Below are 19,954 nucleotides of genomic sequence, written 5' to 3'. Positions count from 1 at the left end.
TTGACAGTGTTGTTAACAACGGCACAGTTCCATTTGCATTCCGAATGTCAAGGATTACTGGTTTACATGTATGGAAGTACCACTTGTGGGCAGATAAGTGCACTCAACGACACCAGAGCTGTTAGAGAAACAGCAGCTGAGGTGATGACTGGGGTGCTGAAATCACAGCATATGGTGCAAAAAAGGAAAAGGAAAGGACCTACAACCCGGGAGTTATTTCTATAGCATTCAGCTGTGGAATAGGTTAAGAGCTTTTAGTGGGTTTTCTCATGTGCAAGTTACTAGCATGTTAAAAATAGCGTTTCCGCAGTCAGAAGCTGCTTGGTGGGAGCAGAGAAGGGAGGATCCCTTTCAGGAGCCTGTTGTCCTACATCCCTCTCTGCTCTCCTGCCATTACCTTGCGCAATGTTCGTGCGGGCAGTGCTGGAGGAGCATCACTGAGCTGGTGGTGGAAGGCATCAAAGTGCAGCGAGTAGTGTCCTGGAACGAGACAAGGGTCAGAAATGCAGACCTGTGCTGTTTCATTGCAGCCACAGAGCTGGGTTTAGCTCTGTAATGCCAGGTAACAGCTCCAAATGCCGCCAACTCCAGCCTAAGGCTGCCTGTCTTGATGGATACTGCAGAGTGCATCTGTCACACACAGGCTGCTAAGGAGAAATTAAGTGCAGAGAGAGGTTTTTCACTGCTCCATTATCAAGGATCTCATGGCAAGGCAACAGGCTCTTAAACAATGAACATTTGAAGTTTCATTTAATAGCTTTGTAAGCTTAAATTACTGCTGAAGTTGGTCATTGGTAAGAAGCCACACCAAGCTTCAGCACTCTCACACTTAATTCTAGTCCCAAAGTACACACAAGTCCACATTGCTTAAGGACTGCAAGAATTTTAAGATTTGGAGAAAAAAAAAAAATTGAATACCAGCAGACCAGGAAAGACTATGGCTATGAGGTTGTTGTTTTCACAGAGGTGGGCGGCTAGAGTCAGCTTTCAGGTGGTGTGGCTTTGTGTGTGTGTGACTGCAGGCATTCGCAGCAGGCCTGCTGGGCACGTCCTTACCATGGGGCAGGCTTCGGGGAGGCACTGGTGGGGCCAGGATGCTCCCAGCGTGGGCAGACAGGAATGGCAGCGCCTCTCGGCTTCCGCTGTCCAGGCTCCAGCTACTGGGTGCTGCTGGCACAGCTGAAGGATTGAAACAGATGTAACTGGGGTAACAGGACAGGGAGTTTGTGGGGCCAGCACTGGCCTTCCAGTGTGCTCTTCAGCAGCAGAGACAGATTCCAGGGACTCAGTGAATGGCAGGATTGAAAGCACAGAAAGGCTACAGAGCATTTAGAGATGCTTTGTTAAGGAAGTGAGAGTTAGGTGATTGCAGGGTTAGTCTGCCCAGCTCCCCTCCATCCCTAAGCCCATTTCTAGCAAATCTGAAGAGCAGTAGGAGTCTGGCAGGTTTTTTTGCAAATCAGTGTGAAGGTAAAAATGAGATCCCACTAATGAACAGTGGCTGGATCTCAGGTGTGAGCTGTCCTGCTTGGTGGGGAGTGGTGACAAGAGAACATGACAAAACCCTCTGGAAACACAGGATGACGGCCTGTGACTGCACTGCAGGCTCAGTGAGAACTGAATAAAGGACATGAAGGAAGTTATACCTCAATCCGTCTCAATCTGTTGCAAAAGAAATAACTTCAAAGCTCCACTTTACTAAGCTACAGAGTTGACCAAGAACTTTGATGACAAAATATTTAAAGTCAACAGTTTGGCCTCCTTGCATTACAAAGTCTCCTGAAGAGATCAAGTCTTTGTGAATCAGGAAGTATAGAGAGAGCAATGCTTGCTGCATTTAACAGAGTGAATATTATCTCCATGGATTTAGTTTTTTCATAGAAATAAAAGCTCCTCCTTGACATGAACATGAACCTTTTTCAAGATCTTGAGAATTCTGTCAACCTTGATCATTATTAAAATGCACCTTCCTTTCTTCCAAACAAGACTTGATGTATTCTGAGAAGAGACATGCAATAGTTGTATGTTTATTTAAAAACAAATAAGGAACTGTAATTTCTTCAGATTAGCAAAGAAAGAAAAAAGTAATTAATTGAGCCTGTCCAAGAAAACTGAAATAAAAATAGCTTTTTCCATCTTCAGTTTGCAAAATGGAAGCCTGGAGAAATAAACATGGAGTTTGACATCTGAAGAGGATTTCTCCTTAATTAAAATGCCTGCAGCCATTTTTGATGCATTTCTTTCTAAAATGACTTTGAAAGGTTTATTTTTTTTTGGTCTCCCTAGTTCATGAGTTCGCATGCGCATGGGCTCCCCAAGGCCTAAAATTCCCTAAAGTAAAAAAGATCACAAAGTGACAGCTTCACAAGACAGAACAAACCCCATAAAATATAAAAGTAAATGGTTTTTTATTTGTTTTTTTTTTCCTAAAGAGAGAGGCATAGGAAGAAGACACTAAGAATCTTGTTAGAGAACAGGTTCAAACCAGGGCCTACCCCTCCATATAAGTAATGTGGCTCCAGGTGGATTTTCCCTGTATACATGCCAGAGTGCTCTAATTTCCACTACTGCAATTGGTGTCAAAGGGCTAAAACAGAGGGACAAGATGCACAGCAGTGCCAGCCTTGCCATATCCCAGCATCAAGTGAAAAGGACAGAAAACCTGATTTGCTTGGTCTGTAAAACTATTGCTGTGCTTGTTGTTTTGGGGTTTTTTAAAACACTGAGATGTAGAATGAGAATTTGAAGAAGAACGCATGGTACCCCAGTGAAAAATCCATTTATGCTTTCTCAGTGTTCCCTCATTCACAGCCTATTGAGTATTTAAGAGTGCTAGAAGAAGGTGAGATGATTTTGAAGAGTGGCTGCTGCCCGTTAAAACCAGAGTTTTGGCCAAAATGCTTCAGGGAAGAATGGAAGCAGGGAGTTCCCAGTGCTGTGACTTAGCCCATGTCTCTCTCTGTGACTGTTCAGTGGCTTGGTGGCCAAGTTTAATTAGCGGAGAAGCTGCATTTGAACCATTCTGCTCCAGGCTGCTGATGTCACCACTGTCACTGGGAATTACCCAGCAGAACTTGTGACACTGCCAGGAGGGGGCGGGGGAAGTCAGGGCCCTGACTGCTCACAAAATCCAGGGCAGATGGCATCCCAACAACATATAATGGTGAGGGCTCAGGCCTGCCAAGAGCACCTGGAACTGCATTCTGCCACCAGCCAGACACAAGAGCTGGGATTCCTGCCTCACCATCCCCACTGAACATCACCTGTATCTTTTGTGGCTTCTTGGGATTCTGTCTTTGATCTCTTGGTACTGAACACTACACTCCTGCATAATATCACCTCCAGACACACATTCGAGTATTTTTCCCTAGACAGACAATAAATATTTATCTACCTTCCCTTTCCAGATCTTTCTCCTGTCCAGTACAAAGATCTCACCATCTCTGTTTGGTTCCAACTAACATGGGAGCTCTTAATCCCTCAGCCCCCAGTCTTAACTCTTGTCATCACTCATTATTGTCATCATTCTGCAATTTATTCAGAACTGGTGTTTGGTTTCAATCTGGACTGCTCGTGTTGAAGTAGGGGATTCTGATTTATTCGAAATTCTAAAATAGAATTTGGATTTTGTTTTTTAAGGTACAGTTTAGTTCTGTCACAGTTACTGAAACAAAAAGACAGATAAAAATCTGAGTGTACGATGTAGGTCAGATTAGAGAATTGCAGTGGTCTTTCCTGGCCTTAAAAATCTTCTAAGATATCATTTTTCCCAGCCGTGTGTGACTGTTGCTTGCTTAGGCAGCCTCCTTGTCTCAGATTTTGATTCAGGAATTTTGCCCTCTTCTGCTTTTTTAGAGTGCTGCCTTTCAGATAATTTTTGAGCCCATCGTTTTGTCCATGGCACCTCCTTCACAAGCTGCTCCTTTTCTCTTAAACCAAACAAATTCTTTGTCCTCTTTCAGGTTTTTTTTTCCCCTGCAGGGACTCTGCCTGTTTTTTTCAAATGAATGAGCTTTTAAAAAGCATATATTCCTAATGATAAATAAAAATAAAACTACCTCAGAGAGGGATTACAAGGAATGTTTGTATTTTGAGCAATAAATGTGTATTAAAAACCAGTATAACTCATGAATAAAAAATATAATCCAAATCTTGGGCTGTTCTTAGATAACTTCTCATTTGCTGCTTTGTAAGTTTGCTTGACAAAGGCTGCAGGAATTGTTTCAACAACAAAATGCTAAACTGAGAAAGCTTTCTGAAATAGGGGGGTTTGTGCCACCCCACCCTTCTGTGAAGGCTCTGAAATGACAGTAGGTTGTCAGAAGGCCCCGTTAACTAAACTGATAATTAGAAAAGTGTGAGAGAAATGCACTCTGCCAGGAAATGAAGAAGCCCATTCGTTACTTGCCGTAGCATGACCAGAGGAGTAATATTTTAGCAAGCATGCATGCTGAACAGGAAAAGGAGTACCTTTCTCAGCCACAGACAGGTTGGGATCACTGCAAGGTTTGCATGGTCCAATCATTTGCTGGATCAAGGCGCGCTGGAAATTTGGAGGCTAAGAGAGAAGAAAAGTTAGCAAAAAAGAGTTCAGAAAAAAAAGAAGGTTACAGACCAACTGGGGCAACGTGGGGACTTTCTGTTCCCGTTTTTCAGCAACAAGGTTTTTTACCTAAAGATTCTCTGGGACCTTAGGCTGTGCCTACATTGGCAGGTACTGCAGTGCAATGTGAGTGGATCTCTAGGGTGAGGGCCCACAGTTCTGCTCTCGGGAGGAGTTATTTCAGATTAGCTCTAGCCTGGCCTTGGGCCCATTAGCAGCTGGAATACATTGTTTGTCCTCTGAAGCTTATCTTTGGTTTTGTTTGAACGTTGACTTTGCATACTTTGAGAATGCTCTGCAATGCAAACTGAAGTGTGGTAAGTGGCAAGGATCCAGAGATTCCCTTCAGAAGTGCAGGCCAGGGGAAGATTTAAATGCTTACATGTAGGCACACTTTTCAATTTGTTCAGAGAAATTAGGGCACAGATTTTTTGGAGACCCTCTATCAGGATATTATTTCAGCCTCTCATGGTTTTTGATACCTCTGGAAATCACCATAAATTTATTTAGAATCAACTGGGAGGCTAGACTGCAGGATGGATGGCCATGGTTCTAAACAAATAAAGAAAACGGTGTGATTACTTGCAACGGACCAGGGCTCACAGGATAAAGCTGGGAAGTGAGTCCATTTTCACAGGCTATGTCTGCATTTTTAACAGTCACTACAGTTTGTAAGACTCAACTATCACAGTGGGTGCCTCCAGGGGTGGATTGATAGGAAAAGTTCGGCTTCACCTCTGCAAACGATCCTAAGTTGCTGTGCTTTCCAAAAATAAAAAAAGAAAGCTTTCAGGTGGTCAAAGCCAGCAAAACTGCAGCCACGGTTTCAGGTGGTTGAACGGACACAGAAGAAATCAGAGCTGCTACCTGTCCGTTTTCCATGATAGCTGCGGGATACATGGCGCTGCTCGGTCGGTCCCGGTGGGCTGGCAGCAACATCATCATCTCCCGAGAGTGGCGGTACTTATCTGGTAGAGAGGGAGAGCCTGTAAACAAGTGAGAACAATCACGTACACGGGACAAACAACAGCCATGTCTCTGCATGCCCAGGGATCTCAGTCCTCCTGTGCTCTTGGCTCGGATGCATGAGCTCACTGGACTCAAGGAAACACGGTGCTGAGCCCACTAAGCAACTGACTGTTGGTGGGTGCATAGCAGGAGGATGGAGGAACAACTGGCTTGGTGGATACAATTAAGGACATACCACTTAGGGTGTGTAAGCTGTGTGTCCCTAGTTGTATGTTGCAAAGTGCTTCCTTTTAAACAGGAAAAAAAAAGTGGGCATCTGTGTGGAATCAGCTGTGGCAGTGCCTAATGCTCCCTTGCCCCATAAAGTATTGTAGAGTTACAGAAATGTCATAAAATTGTGCATTTGAGGACTGAATGTGGAAGAAAGGGATAAAAGCTTGAGACACACCATTCAGTTAAAGCAGAAATCTGTGGGAAAATACTTCCATTCCTTGGTTCTGGAGAGAGACAAATGTTGCCATTTAATTGGTGCTATCTTGGTCAGCTTCCTCTTGTTAAAGAAAACCAACCCCAATAATAAATAGCATATTCTATAAATGTGAGAGGCACTTTGCTTACAATGCTGCTGTAATGATGATTACTACTGTGTTGCTGTACTGAGCCCTTTGATGACACCAGACGTTTACCAATGCTTTGAGTTTTATAGTAGGAATGATAAGCTTGATTCATCTATTAGTTATCTGTATTGTTGTTAATCACAACTATATGACAAGATATTGGGGTGTTTAATGTAACAGATTCTTGGCAGGTGGAATTACTTGGGACTCACGTTCTTCAAGATGAGTGCCACATAACAATATACCTTGTGATGTGCAGCTGACAGTGGATTTGCCAGAAGAACAATTCTCATCAGTGACTTCCTAAAGTCTGACACTACTGATACACGCAACCCTTGGGATGTACAATATTAGGCAGGAACTGATGTTGTGAAGCTGCTGAAGTGAGCTGTAATTTGCACTGATTGTTTGACTGCGTCACAAACACGCACCGAACAGATGGCAGCACACAGCGCATTACAGAGCCATGCCGGCTTTTGGGGAATACATGCCCCCTCTGGCAAACTTCCACAACCACACACATTACCTGGACAGCACTCCAACATATGAGCAAAGGCATTGGTGCCGGTTGATGCAGCTTTTACCCCAGCAAAAAGCAAACATGCAGTTTTGGGGACTAATATTCAACACACAGTGGAAGGAACAATGTGTCCAGCAGAATGCAGGATAAAGTCCTACAATTGCAACAGTTCCATTTTGGGGGGGCAGACCCCAGATTAATCCACACCCCCACTCTGACATGAACAGTGGCAGAGTATCTGCATTCTAGTCCCGAACTCATTTTCTCCCCAGACATAGAACAGAAACATAATTAGACAACATTCTTTGCTTTTATGTAAAACATCAGCTTGGAGAACACAGTGTTAATGCTTTGTGCTGAGTCTTTTCCTCACAGGTCACAGATAGTCCTGTTCTGCAGGACAAACGTTAAGATGCTGAACTTTTAGGTGTGCCCAGAACTACAGCACAGCATAACCTACACTGCAAACTTTTCTCTCTTTATTTATCTTGTCATCCTTGCTGTTTTATATCAAATATGCAAACCACCTCCACATGCTGTCAGTTTATATGGGATTACAGCTTCAAAAGACCTTGGACTGCAGGGCCTGAAAAATAACATGTGCTGGGAGAGCGTAGTTTAAAAAACCGGTACCCTAAATTTATCATTAACTGTAGCTATAAAAATGCTAACAGATTATGCCAAGTGTCCAGTCTGAAAACAAATTTTAAGTATTGCTACTTTGGACAGATAGAGAGCACAACAATCGTGGCTCCTTTCAGGGACAGGCAAAACTTAAAAAATGAAGTCAAAAAAAGCTTTGAAAGCTTCCACAGCAGCCAGTGGCCATAATAAAATGCTGCAGCAGGTGCAAGGGCTTACTCCTTTTAGCATGTAGCTCGGTTCATTTGATGTGAGCAGCACCGTACGTACTTGCCAATGAGAAAGGAAAACCTCTGCTACAGCCAGAAATAGTTTTGCTTTTTAAATTATAAATATGTTAATCCACTTGTGTCAAGTATTACTTTTAAGGAATAAGTGAACATTAATGTAAACTCCAAACTCATTGAATCTCTTCTCCTAGTTCATAATTTTTACTATGGTAATGAAAAGTTTGCTCCTGCACCAAATTGTAATGTTTTGATTTAAAAAGGAAGTTTTAATGTAAATCCATGTATTCTTGCAAAGTGCTGAGTAAGACACCAGGACTCATTTTCTACACCCGAATGAGGGGCAGTGTTGAGGAAGCAGTAGGGATGCCTTTAGAGGCCAGTCAAGTGTCATGTGGGAATTGCTTTTTGAGTGCATTGGAGGAGTCCTAACTGTATTTTAAATTACTGATGAACCCTAACTCGCTCCTAGCTCTTTCCAGGCATTTTTGAGTTACAGTTTCTCTCTTTCTGAACTCTGGCTTGTGTAATCTTTTAACTGTGGTAAAGTTCAGCAGTGCCTCATGAGCCACCTCAAATGAAGCCAAACTGAACTGAATTTCTTATTGACCTTTTGCACAACAACAGTGGTGCTTCCTTGACAGGGAAGACTACTCAAGGGTCAAGCCAGGTGAAAACTGAGAGATACATACTTGTAATATAGAGTAACTACTAATGTCTATTGTTAGCAAAGAATTAGAAAATTCTTGCAGTATTCTGATTTCAGTTCTATTTAAGACTTCTGCTGTAACTTGTGTATGTTATAACTAGTGTAAATTTTGATTCCTTAATCTGCAGTTCAGTGATAAAATCAAATCACTGATCAACTTTCCTGATGACTATCCCTTAAAAATTCTTTTTAGATTAATAGCTTAGTTATTTCCTTTGGACAAGCCAAATAATCACCCACGTTGCTATTTTAAAGATCCATAAAAGGGTAATTTTTTGGAAGTGGAGAACAATTTTAATTCCTGCTGGATTCTTAATACAAAAGGCCATGGCTTCCTTTGGTCACTGATGGAACTAATTTGTTATAAAGATATCCATCTCCTCCAGAAAGGACGCTGCAGTAAAACAGAGAAGGTGGTCTAAGTGCCTGCATTATCATTTGAATAAATGAGAGAAATATTTAAAAATTAGGCTAAACCCTAGAAATACTACCCAATCATGCTCAAGTTAAAGCCACAGGTGACAACAACGTTGATAAATTTAGGTGGCCTCTATGAAATTAATTGTTGGCCTTTGTCCATTTCCCATCTGACAAGTGTTCAGCTGCAGCATCGTGACTCTTGTAGCTTTGTTGGCAGTCTCAGCAGAAAGGCCAAGGGTTGGATGGGTCATGGAGACTGAACTATCCTCTCACCTCTAGAGGTGGTCCCTCCAGGACAGAGATGAGGCACATGGGTGGGGGCAGCGTGGGGGAACTTGCACAGCTGCCGCCCATGCTGTATCTGCTCTGTGGGTAAATAGAGGGCTTCAGCCTCCAGTGGTGTCAATCCAGCACCTTTCACCAGCGCTAAATTAAAAAGAATATAAATAAATACCAAAAAAAAAAAAAAGAAAAAAAAAAAAAAAAAAGAAAAAAAAAAAGAAAGGATAGAGGTGCATTGGCAGAGCTGCACATGTCATGTCTGTGAAGTACCTTGCTCCAGCCAGTGATACTGGTCTCATTTTCACAAGCATCAAATTCACCCAGTTAAAAAACAAAACAAAAGGAAAAATCACCAAGGAGAAGAACACAGCTGCATTACCACAGTGGAATTTTAAGTGTAAGCACTTTTTCTCATTAGGAATAGCTCGATTTTCAACAGCAGTGTTGTAATAACCAGAACAGTGACTGGCACACTGGGAAACACAGATTGCCTCTGGGACCTTACTAAAAGTGAAATCCCACGAGTGGGTAATGTCTGAATGCTGTTCTCACTTAATTTAAAAGTAAACAGAACAGCAGAGAAGAAACGCTGTATCACAGGCTGCATAAAAATTTTTCAAACTCATTACTTCTCTTACTGTTTCCCATTTGAAATCTGTCTGGGTCCCATCCTTGGGAGGTGCTGTTGGCTCGCCCAGCAGCCCAGAGCCTTTGGAGCATTCATCACGTTGGTTTCTAAGCAACAGTGAATAATACCGTAAAGAGGGAAGCTGTTGGTGCTGTGCAGTCATCAGACTCAGAAAGACTGTCACAGCCTGTCACAGCGAGCCTGTCACTGGACTTCTAAAGTGGAAAACAGCGTGAAACAGGACAGCACCAAACCCTTCAGATCCCCACAAAGATTCACAGGCCAGCTGAGGCACATCCACTTAGGGAGGTCTTCCTGATATGACAGCCCTCTCCTCAGGTCCATCTTTCCTTTACTGTTATTCCAGTGTCACCTGGTTACTATTTGTCATGATTTTCCTTCCAGCCCTTGGTAATTAGTGCAGCTATATGCCTTTACTTGAAGATGTTCACTTCTCACCTTCCTACTCCATCTGATCCCTCAATTAAATAACCTTGCTGTATCTGTGTCATAACAACAGCCAGTCAATTAGGATTTGACTGGCAGATAGAGAAAAAAAGCCCCAAGACTGCTTGAGAGAAAGGGCTCTTCTCCGTATTCCCTCTCCATCAGGAGACACAGAATTCCCCTACACGGAAAAAGGGGTAAGATGTTAATATCAGCCGCTATCTCTGACTATATCCTGGATACCTTCTTCAGATGCCTGTGAAAAGAGGTGTAGAACCTGCAACTGAGAATCCAAAATGAGAAGAAAAAACCCAAAACCTGGAAGAGAAGTTATGAAAGTCACGAGATCACACGGAGTGGTTTTGCTTCAGCTGGGGAAGAAAATAATTAGCAATATCAAGACCAGCTACTGTAACACAAAAGCAATATGAATACCCCCAGAGTCTGCTTTTATATTTTTTCTTTCTTCAAGAATTTCCCAGCAGGGAAGCCCTTCTTTATCTCCACTTTTTAAAATTCGTATCTTTCAACATTCATCCTATACATCTACTTTTGTATACAAATGTTTCTGCTAAACTGCCTCAAGTTCTTTTTTGTCATAATTTCCTTAAGCTTGTAAAATGATTTCTTTGCCTTTGTCTTCATGATCTCTCTTTTAAGTACTACAACGAGCACTATTCTTGTTTTCCTCTAGACTGCCTGCCACAATTTTGTGGTGGAACAATGGAAATCATTATGAAATTCAACTGCCTGAAACCAGCATGTATTAGAGATACATTCAAAATACAGATGAAAAAAATGCTTAAATGGAGAATGAAACCATTTGTAAAGAAAAAGTATTGAAGAGGTATTTACATGTCCAAAAGAGAAACAGTGTCACATGTCAGTGTAGGTGGTGTTTCACCTGTAAGTCAGCAAGGTTGGCAGGTTTAGGGAACACCTGCAGGTGCCCCCTGACCAGGGGCTGCCCATGCTTACCTCGAGCACTGGATGGGGCAGAGTTAATCATCTGGGATGGTGCTGAGTGAGTGGAGCTCAGGCTGGAGGTGGAAGGACTAGCCTGGGGTGAGGATAAAACAGAGACATAGGTGACTGAACCTTGGTACCTGGGGTTAGGGTAAACAAGCTGCAGGAGGCAGAGAAACCATCGAGAGAGAGCTGAGCACATCAGTGCCTTAGGGATTTACCTGTCTCAGATGAGCCAGGGCAGCCTCTGCCCAGCTTCAGTGCAGGCCACTGTTAACCTGCACTCAGGACTGTGGGACTTGCTCCACCTCCCCAAACCAAGAGCAACACTATCTGCACATGTCCAACGGGGCAGGTAAACAAAATGGCACAAAAATCTCACTTGTGAAAGCAGCAGGGTGACCTTGGACTGCAGTACCACAGTCACTGTACAAACACAGATTTCTTCCCAAAGTTAATCTAGTGAGTTACTGTCATCTTGAACAATATTAGATTCTACCTATTCAATTCCTTGAAAAAGCTGTCACAGACAGATCCAAGCATGTGCACACCTAAAGTGTACTGCTCCTAAGCAAAACCCTCTGAAACATGCTCCATGCTGTTCCCAGCCATGGCTCCTGGCTGTGCTGGAGCTGTACCTGCATGTGGTACATATCCTCAGCAGTCTCCCCCACAGAACTGTCTGTCAGGATAACCAGGTTTCCTGTTTCACTGGAGGTGTGCGATGACAGAGAGGATGAGGAGTGTCGGACTGAACCAAGCATGTTCAGTGGGCTGGAAAAAAAACAACAGACAGAGCAAGGGCATAATTACTTTTTAAACCTCCTTGTGAAGTCTGATTTTTTTTTTTATTCCAAACTATTAAGTACCTGCAGTTACCTGCTGCTTTAGGTCACCTCTAGATGTCAAACACTTTTGAAGAATCAGGCCAAATAAGCTCAAACAAATCCATAAATGAGGGTAAATGTGAAAGAAATGGCAAGAAGATGACAGGTAAAATAGAAGAGTACTTAGGATGTTGAATTTCAGAACCCCAACCCAGGGTGATGTCACATCATGACCTTGGGTACATAGTTGTTTTGTTTATAACAGAACACACTGAAACCACTCACATTTTTAATGCTAAGATGAGTGGAAGCAGCTTAAAAAAAACCATTCCAAAGGAATCCAAGCACAAGATACACAGATCAAAATCCAGTCTTCCTTATTGCATCCACTGGGCCTCAGCATTACAGTTGAAGGCAATTTTGTAGCTGATAGTTAATTAATACAGCCTAGCAGGCTGCACCCTGATTTCCTTCAGGGAATTAACTTTTCTCTGTCACTCTCAACCACACACACAAATACATTGTACACTACAGCATTTTCCTAGTTTGTCCTAAAAACTAAAAAAGCCTTTACAAAGTGAGGAATTTGGAGGGAAAAAAAAAATGGTATCACCCAGACACTGTTTGTCAACTGCTAAGCCATGGGAGCAGTATAAGCTACTTGGTTTTGATAGCATAAAGAATGCCGCCATCCTGGATTCATGGAGCAATTTTCCACAGCTTTTTATGCCAGCCTTTAAAACCAGCTAAAATATAGTGACCCAATAAGAAAAATAAACACAGAAGAGCAATTAGCATTTTCAAATAACTAATGCTGGCAGGATACAAATCCCACTATTTTGTCCTTACAATCCTAATTTTTATCCTCTCTCATTATCTCAGATTTAATATATGGGTATTCAGTTTGAAAAAGCACCACAGGGTCATTTTTTGATGTACTGATCAAAACACCATGGCAGCCTTTCTTGTATTTGGCTTCTGATTTGGTCAGAATTATAAAAATAATGATGTTAACAATTTTGATCCTTCAAAATGGGTACATATTGAGTTGGGCTCTAAAATAAGCCATACAATTTTCCTTCTGTGGTAGATAAGGATCCAGTTATTTGCTGTTGGTACAACAGGAGTAGGAGAGGTTGGGACCTCCAAAGTCAGATTGAGCGTGGAGAACTGAGTGGCAGATTTGTGTTTCTGCCTCTACAGTAAGTAAAATGATGGAGTCACACCTGGAGGTGATCAGCATTTGGTGCAGCTTGGATTTCTCAACTTTCTTATTCCAATTCTCCAACTTCAGTAATAACACTGAATGAAGACAAAAGACACTTCTGCCTAAACTCACGCTGCCCCTCCTGCAGTCCTGTTAAGCACTCCTTAGCTCCTGGAGCCCTGGTGGAGCAGCGTGCAGAGCCCCCGGGTCTTTGGGAAGAGGAGAGGGTTACCTGTGTCGATGCACCAGCTTGATGCTCTCTGGGCTCATGGGGCCGTGGGACACCAGCACGTTGCTGCGGGGGGTGCTGGAGCCCGAACAGGCCGGGCTCAGCTTATCCAAACCAGGTAACTCCTGCGGAGCAAACACACTTCAGCTAAGTCAGTCATGGAAAACTGCAAGTTTTCTTCATTCATGCTACTTCCAATTATGGCACTTCTTTTTGAAGTGAACATCCAACACCTCCCAGTAATCTTTCTCTGTCTTACAGAATTCTCTGCTATGAGAGATAGCAACTGGAAATTAAGCTTTACAATTGCCCTGTGATACAACAAAGAACACACAAATATTAACAATTCTTGCTGAAAGGCCAAGTCAACGTATTTTCTACAACTGCCTTCTTGCACAAAAATCAAGAGTTCCTTTGGTAATTTCGCAGTCAAGTAGGTTCAGTCAATGCTGTTCCTTTGTGAACCTTACTGCAATCAGCCCAGTTCTTTTGTGAAGCTTACTGCAACTGACAGATGTTTAATCATATAATTCAAAAATGGAAGAGTGACTATTGGCTTACATGGTACAGGCTGGATCGCATCATCTGAAACTGGTCTATCAGTTTCTTATGCAGGGGACGCATTTCTGGGTGTACAAATTTCTCATGGACTGCCAGACCCACTCCTAGGACATGTACCTGTGAAAAAGAAAATGCAACATCGGAAACCCAAATAAACCATGTCTAAGAGAGAGAATAGAAGCCTGTCCTGCAGTTCTGGCAATGTGCAAGGAATATGCCACTGTCCATTACAAGACTGCTGGTAATTAAGCAAGCCTTGGAGTCCTGGCAAGTTCATACTACTCCAACAAGTATTTAAGTGTGGGACAAGTCATGTTGCATTGCTTTTCTTAGGAGATAACTGCAAAAGAATACTAGCTAGATTCTCTCTGCAGAGTGAACAGCGTTATGCCCTCACACAGATAATGCCCTGCGACAAAAACTCTTCCTCCCAGTGCCACGGACGGGATCTGAGCTGCCGGAAGAGACTTCTAAAATGAGTTTCTGATAATTGAGATGAACAGCAGCACTGTGACACACGCAGTCACTCCTCCTGTTCCTCATTAGTTACTTCTAAAGGTCACTTTTTCAAAGGTCAAACATATAATATTAACAATTGAATGAGATTATATAAGGTCTCAGATGAAAGAAAATAGCAATGATAGGAGGCTTAAAATGTATGTAATTCCCTACATGATCCAAAGTCTGTACAAACAATAACTAATTAATCTTCAAACATCTCCTGAGGATTGAAGGGAGATAAGCATTATTTTACAGATGGGGAATCTGAAATGCAATTCAGTGATCTGCTGAAGAACAAGACCTAGTAGCTCTATTCAGATTTGGGCACATTGTTTAATGGGGTGTATCTTGCCAAACTTTCAGTTAAGTGGGATGCGATTATCTGATTTCATTCCCATCAAAGCATCCCGCAGCTTTATCTACCAAGATGTTTCAAGGAGACGCTATGGAAAAATAAAACTGCAGATAATATAAATAGGCATTAAGTTTTCCTATATGGCTCTGTCACTTTAATCTCAAGCCTGACGTATTCTGCCTCTGATTATCTTTGAAATTTGTTAGGAAGACACAGTTCAAAATGCCAAAAATTAATGGCAGGCTTGAAATGCAGCAAGATGTCAGTTGGATAACAAATGTAGTAAATAAAATTAATGTACTTTCAGCTGAGCTTCACCTCACATCCCATAAGGTGAATGACCTGTCATAATCTCCTTGCCCACCTCCCTCTTGTTTTTTGTTTGAATGTATTTAGATCTCCTGTACCAAAAGTCTTTGCTTCTGAATGAATCAGTTGGATCTGATGTTTACACTGACTGCTGATGAATCCAGACCATGTAGCAACGTTCTTCTGCACCTGAAAAATAGTACCTGTTCCTGCATGAGTTCCTTGAGCTGTGTGATCTTCTCTGCGTCTCCGGGGTGCTTTGTGATATAATCCTTATCAAAAAAGGCCTGCAGGAAAAGGAAAAAAAAAGTGCCTTTTGCTTATGGGAAGGTGTTTCATCATAACCTGGAGTCAAAGGATGAAAGGAAAAGGTCGAAAAATCTTAGGAAAATGAAATATATTAAGATAACAGCAGAGCTTAGTGTTATTGTTTTTTAGCACTCTGGGATGCAGAGAAAATGGTCGTGGCAGCTGAGGCAATTCTGTTGAATCATGACTCTGACCAAGTTTCCCCCTGTGACAGTGATGAGCAATGCAACTAAGCCTTGTATCTTCCTGTTATTTGAATTTTATAGTTTCCTTCACATAACTGCCTAAAGCTAAAGGAATTTTGTGAGTAAATTGGCAACTAATGTAAAGCCTGAAGAGCGTTCTCTCCATGGCTCCATTGCGAAGACACGTCCCACACCCCTGAACCACTGCTGCAATTTTTCAGTATTTGTCCCTAAACCTACCTTTCGCTATGCTCAGTTTAAGTAACAGCTTGCCACAGATTATGCTGGATAATATATTTAACATCATTTTAGTTCTACAGAGAGTCTGAGATTAGCCCATCAGCAAAGATAATGGTTCAAATAGCATGAATTAGTGGTTTCTCCTGATTCCAGACCTAATCAGTCCCGCAGCCTCTATTGCAAAATGGATTTATAACGTAAGCAGTATTAAAAGAGTTGCCTCACTGTTTTACCTGCCAAGTGAGGATTTCCAGGTAAACAAAGTGTCATCTTTCAGAAACCTTGCTGTTACCTGTACCTATTTCCACGTGAGATTCCAGCTCCACTCTTGGAGCCTCCTTGCACGTGGCTATGCAAGCACTGATGCAGAATAACCAAGTAGGGGGTGTAACCCCATTTTCAGAAAATGCACGTGAGAATTTCTTATGTTGTGAAGCCATACTGTCATTGAAACAGAAATGCAAATAAACGTGAGGAAGGGTGACACTCAATGGGAAGCAGAGCCCGGCTCACCTCCTGGTACCGTGCAATTCCCCCGTTAACGGCGGCATCAATCACTCCGTTCAGACACATGCTGAGAAGATTAATGTTGCCATGCATTTGTTTATGCTGGTACTGGCTTATCAGTGTCCTCAGCTCCTGGTTTTTGTTCTCAACCACTTGAATGGCATTTTCCAAAGGACTTACTTCAACCTCAAAGGCAATAAAATAGACTTTAATTCTGTGGACACTTCACTGAGATTTATGTTCCTTGTAATAAAATGATACTCCAGGATTGTTCAGTGAGCTCCCTTTGCTTTTACTGCTTTGTAGAAAATTAGCTATATTAACAAATTCCACCCTTGGCAGTGCTGGATTTCAGGTCACTTGGTTGCAATAAGAGATGTCTTTCTGTGTACTGAAGACATGGCAGCAATGCAATTATTCCATCCTTTTGGCCCTGTCTCCGTTGTACTGTTAGCTCATACAATACCCCTGCTTACATTTAGCAGTTTTTTAGATGAAGTGGTAGAAAAAGGATGTATTTAATCTTTGGTAAACACCATTTTAAACAGCAAGATTTCAGCCCAACGAGTTTTAAGCTGCCTATCCCATGTCCTCAGTAACTCATCATTTCAACCCCAAATTACAGGAATTATGAATGTTACCAGTTCTCTTCTCTCCACTTCAAACCAACGAGAGATTCCAGGCAAACTGTGAGTCAGGGTCAGAGTGGTGCGTTCAATCCACAAGCTCTGCAAGGAGTAATTGAGGTTGTGAGGGAGGAACAGTGAATCACAACCACATCCTCTGTTACTACAGGTGCAAATGGGGCAAGGCTCAGAAAAGAATGCATTAACTTCCCGAGCATTAATTCTGTAGAAGGTCTTCCTGAAAGTCACTTAAACAACAAATCGAGAATTCAATATGCTTGAAACAACATATTCAACATTTCTATTAGTTTTTAAAACTTGACCAATCACCAGTTGTGTCATGGGACCCAAAAAGACATTGTAGACCTCTAAGTCAGTAATAAAAAAAAAAGTCCAGCCACACAAACAATGCCTCCTGGCACTAAAATAACTCACCTTTAAACTAGACAATGTTTCAATCAGGTCAGAACTCAACAGTATTCAATCAGACCATGAACTTACCCCGTTACTTGAGTTACTGCGGTATCTCTGGCTATCAAATCAGGATTACCTGAAAGGCTCTATCAGCATACAAGACAGTATTCACCTTGAAGAGATAAACACTCAAACACTGCTTATTTGCTACTTGTACCTTAAATTCATTCTCCTTGTCTTTGGGGCCCTTGTGGAAGGGTCTGTCATAGCGGAACTTGCGGATGTTGTTGACGCGGTAAAAGCTCTTGATGCGATCGGGGACACGGTCCATTTGCAGCACGTCTATGTTGTCTGGGATGGGAGTCACCGCATAGATCTGTAAATCTGGTAATTGTGCAGTCAAAGACAACTTTATCCATGTGTTAGGAAAGACAAATGGAAAATGGCAACCCACACAGGAGGCTCCATTTGCTGACGGTGTCCTTATGGTTCAAATCCTGCACTGTATCCGTGCTATTCTCACAGAAGCCGAAGAGTGTGGGTTCCATGACTAAGCTCTCCAAAGTCCCTGCAGTCCCCTTAAATGTGATGTGGTTCGGTCTTTAAATGCACTGAGCACTGTACTGGGTGTACCAAACCCCAGTACAGGTGACCAGTGAGAATACTGAGATTCAAAGCCTTGGGTATATAAAAAGGTTCAGCAGTTTTAAAGAAAGGGAAATTGTGAAAAAGTAAAATACTGATGTAAAAAAAATAAGCAGAATGGAAAATAGTGCTTTGGAACTAGTGTCTGTTCCCAATAAAATATTGGCCAAGAGAAGGTATCAGGAACACTCCTATGGACACAAACCGCGTGTGACGTCAGTGCTGTTGGTAAAGCATTAAACATGGATATAACTAAGCACAGCCCTTTCCCTTCTACATGGAACACGACCTGCATTACTCCTCGAATAAAAAGTCACCACTCTCTCCAACACCACATCCCACAACAAAGCAGTTACTGTCCGCTGCAGACAGGGTCTGTTTTTGTCCACATCCAGCTCTACCTCTGTGCTCTGCCCCAGCTCCAGGGAGAGTCTCCCCTTTCACAGAAGGATACACTGGGCATCACACTGCAGGATGGAGTCATCGGGGTGGTTTGGGTGCTGCATTGCAATGGCTTGGGGGAACTCGCTCAGCATCCTCTGCTGGAAGGCTTCCAGCCTCTCATAGTCGTGGCCCCGACACACATATTCTTTGTTCTGCAAGAAGGACAAGCATAAATTAGTGTCCTTAAAAGTAAGTTAAATTCTACTGACTTCTATATCGCTTTAAATGTTACTTCAAAACCAAAGATAAATGATAGTGACAATATACTAATGTGAGAGTAGATGTATTTTTTCCCTTCCTTTTTCCTTACAACGTATTTCATGAAGAAGTGATGAATGAGGAGACTATTCCACTGATCTCTAAAGAGCACAATACCTCTGATTCAGGAACACCCAGCATTCAGTCTCGTGGTCCCTTCTTGCCTGCTTTTCAGAAAAGGCACTATTTTTAACTGGACTACACTGAAACGTATCAGCTAAAACTTAAGTCACCAGCTTGGCTGTTCTACGCTGGGAAAGCTGCTGTCAAATACAATTTACACCAGATGGATGAAAGTCCTGAGGACCTCAGAGAAGAGAGGGAGATACACGTTTATCATTTTATAAGTTCTCCTTAGAGAGAAGTTGCAACAAACTATTCACAAAAATCACTGTTTAATCACTGCTGTATTATCACAGCCATACAACCCAGCCCTCATCGTGATGAACAAACAATACATGCTCAGGAACTCCCCTGTCTATAGCGCAGTAATACAGAAAAGCTTCACCAAGAATTCTCAGTGGCCACTTAACCAATTCCCCTTCGGCCCTAAAAGCACTTTCCTCTTGATGAACAAAATTTCATTTCTGCTAATAATGGAAAGCTGCATTTAAATATGACTCTTGAGGCATTTAACAACTTGTGTAGAGTTCTTGGATGCTTTTTGAGCCATCTCTAACTCCAAACAGCACGACACAGGATTTCTAAAGTCCTCAGTGCCAGGAATATTGTATTCCAGTGTCTTAACCCTCACAAACCCCAATTTTTATCAGTGTTAATAGCTCCTGGTGCAAGACCAATCAAAGCAGGCAAATTCTCTAATTTTGGTAGCTTAAACTCTCATACAGATAGAATCACAGGATCACTGGGTTGGAAGAGACCTCCAAGATCATAAAGTCCAACCCAGCTAAACCATGGCACTGAGTGCTGCATCCAGTCTTTTTTTAAACACATCCAGGGATGGTGACTCCACCACCTCCCCGGGCAGATCATTCTAATACTTTATCACCCTTTCTGTAAAAAACTTTTTCCTGGTATCCAACCTGTATTTCCCTTGGCGCAGCTTAAGGCTGAGTCCTCTTGTTCTGTTCTGTTCTTGTCCTCTTGTTCTTGTTCTGTTGCTGCCTGGAGAAAGAGGCCAACCCCTCCTGACCACAGCCACCTTTCAGGGAGTTGTAGGGAGCGATAAGGTCGCCTCTGAGTCTCCTTTCCTCCAGGCTAAACACCCCCAGCTCCTTCAGTCGTTCCTCACAGGGTTTGTGTTCCCAGCCCCTCACCAGCCTCGTTGCCTCCTCTGGACACGCTCA

The 19,954-nt window shown here is 42.4% G+C and overlaps 1 protein-coding gene across 4 annotated transcripts in view; it reads right to left on the bottom strand.

The window, feature by feature from the left end:
* The window catches only part of DOCK3 (dedicator of cytokinesis 3), a 184,611-nt gene that overhangs the window by 4,597 nt on the left and 160,060 nt on the right, over positions 1-19,954 (bottom strand). For 3 of the 4 annotated variants that reach the window (XM_066195815.1, XM_066195814.1, XM_066195816.1), the window contains 14 exons: positions 18,400-18,541; positions 17,518-17,684; positions 16,902-16,988; positions 16,267-16,446; positions 15,223-15,306; positions 13,855-13,971; positions 13,297-13,418; positions 11,669-11,804; positions 11,043-11,124; positions 8,981-9,133; positions 5,471-5,589; positions 4,471-4,558; positions 1,057-1,179; positions 398-480 (listed from right to left, as the gene is read on the bottom strand). In XM_066195815.1, coding sequence (XP_066051912.1) covers positions 398-480; positions 1,057-1,179; positions 4,471-4,558; positions 5,471-5,589; positions 8,981-9,133; positions 11,043-11,124; positions 11,669-11,804; positions 13,297-13,418; positions 13,855-13,971; positions 15,223-15,306; positions 16,267-16,446; positions 16,902-16,988; positions 17,518-17,684; positions 18,400-18,541 — 1,683 coding nt within the window. The remainder of the gene's footprint in view (positions 1-397; positions 481-1,056; positions 1,180-4,470; positions 4,559-5,470; positions 5,590-8,980; positions 9,134-11,042; positions 11,125-11,668; positions 11,805-13,296; positions 13,419-13,854; positions 13,972-15,222; positions 15,307-16,266; positions 16,447-16,901; positions 16,989-17,517; positions 17,685-18,399; positions 18,542-19,954) is intronic. The other variant, XM_066195818.1, reaches the window with a different exon arrangement.

This window comes from Chamaea fasciata, unplaced genomic scaffold (genome assembly GCF_029207755.1).
Source record: "Chamaea fasciata isolate MVZ Bird 193981 ecotype frontalis unplaced genomic scaffold, bChaFas1.0.hap1 SCAF_13, whole genome shotgun sequence".
Taxonomy (NCBI): domain Eukaryota; kingdom Metazoa; phylum Chordata; class Aves; order Passeriformes; family Sylviidae; genus Chamaea; species Chamaea fasciata.
This window is presented reverse-complemented; position numbering and strand designations above follow the sequence as displayed.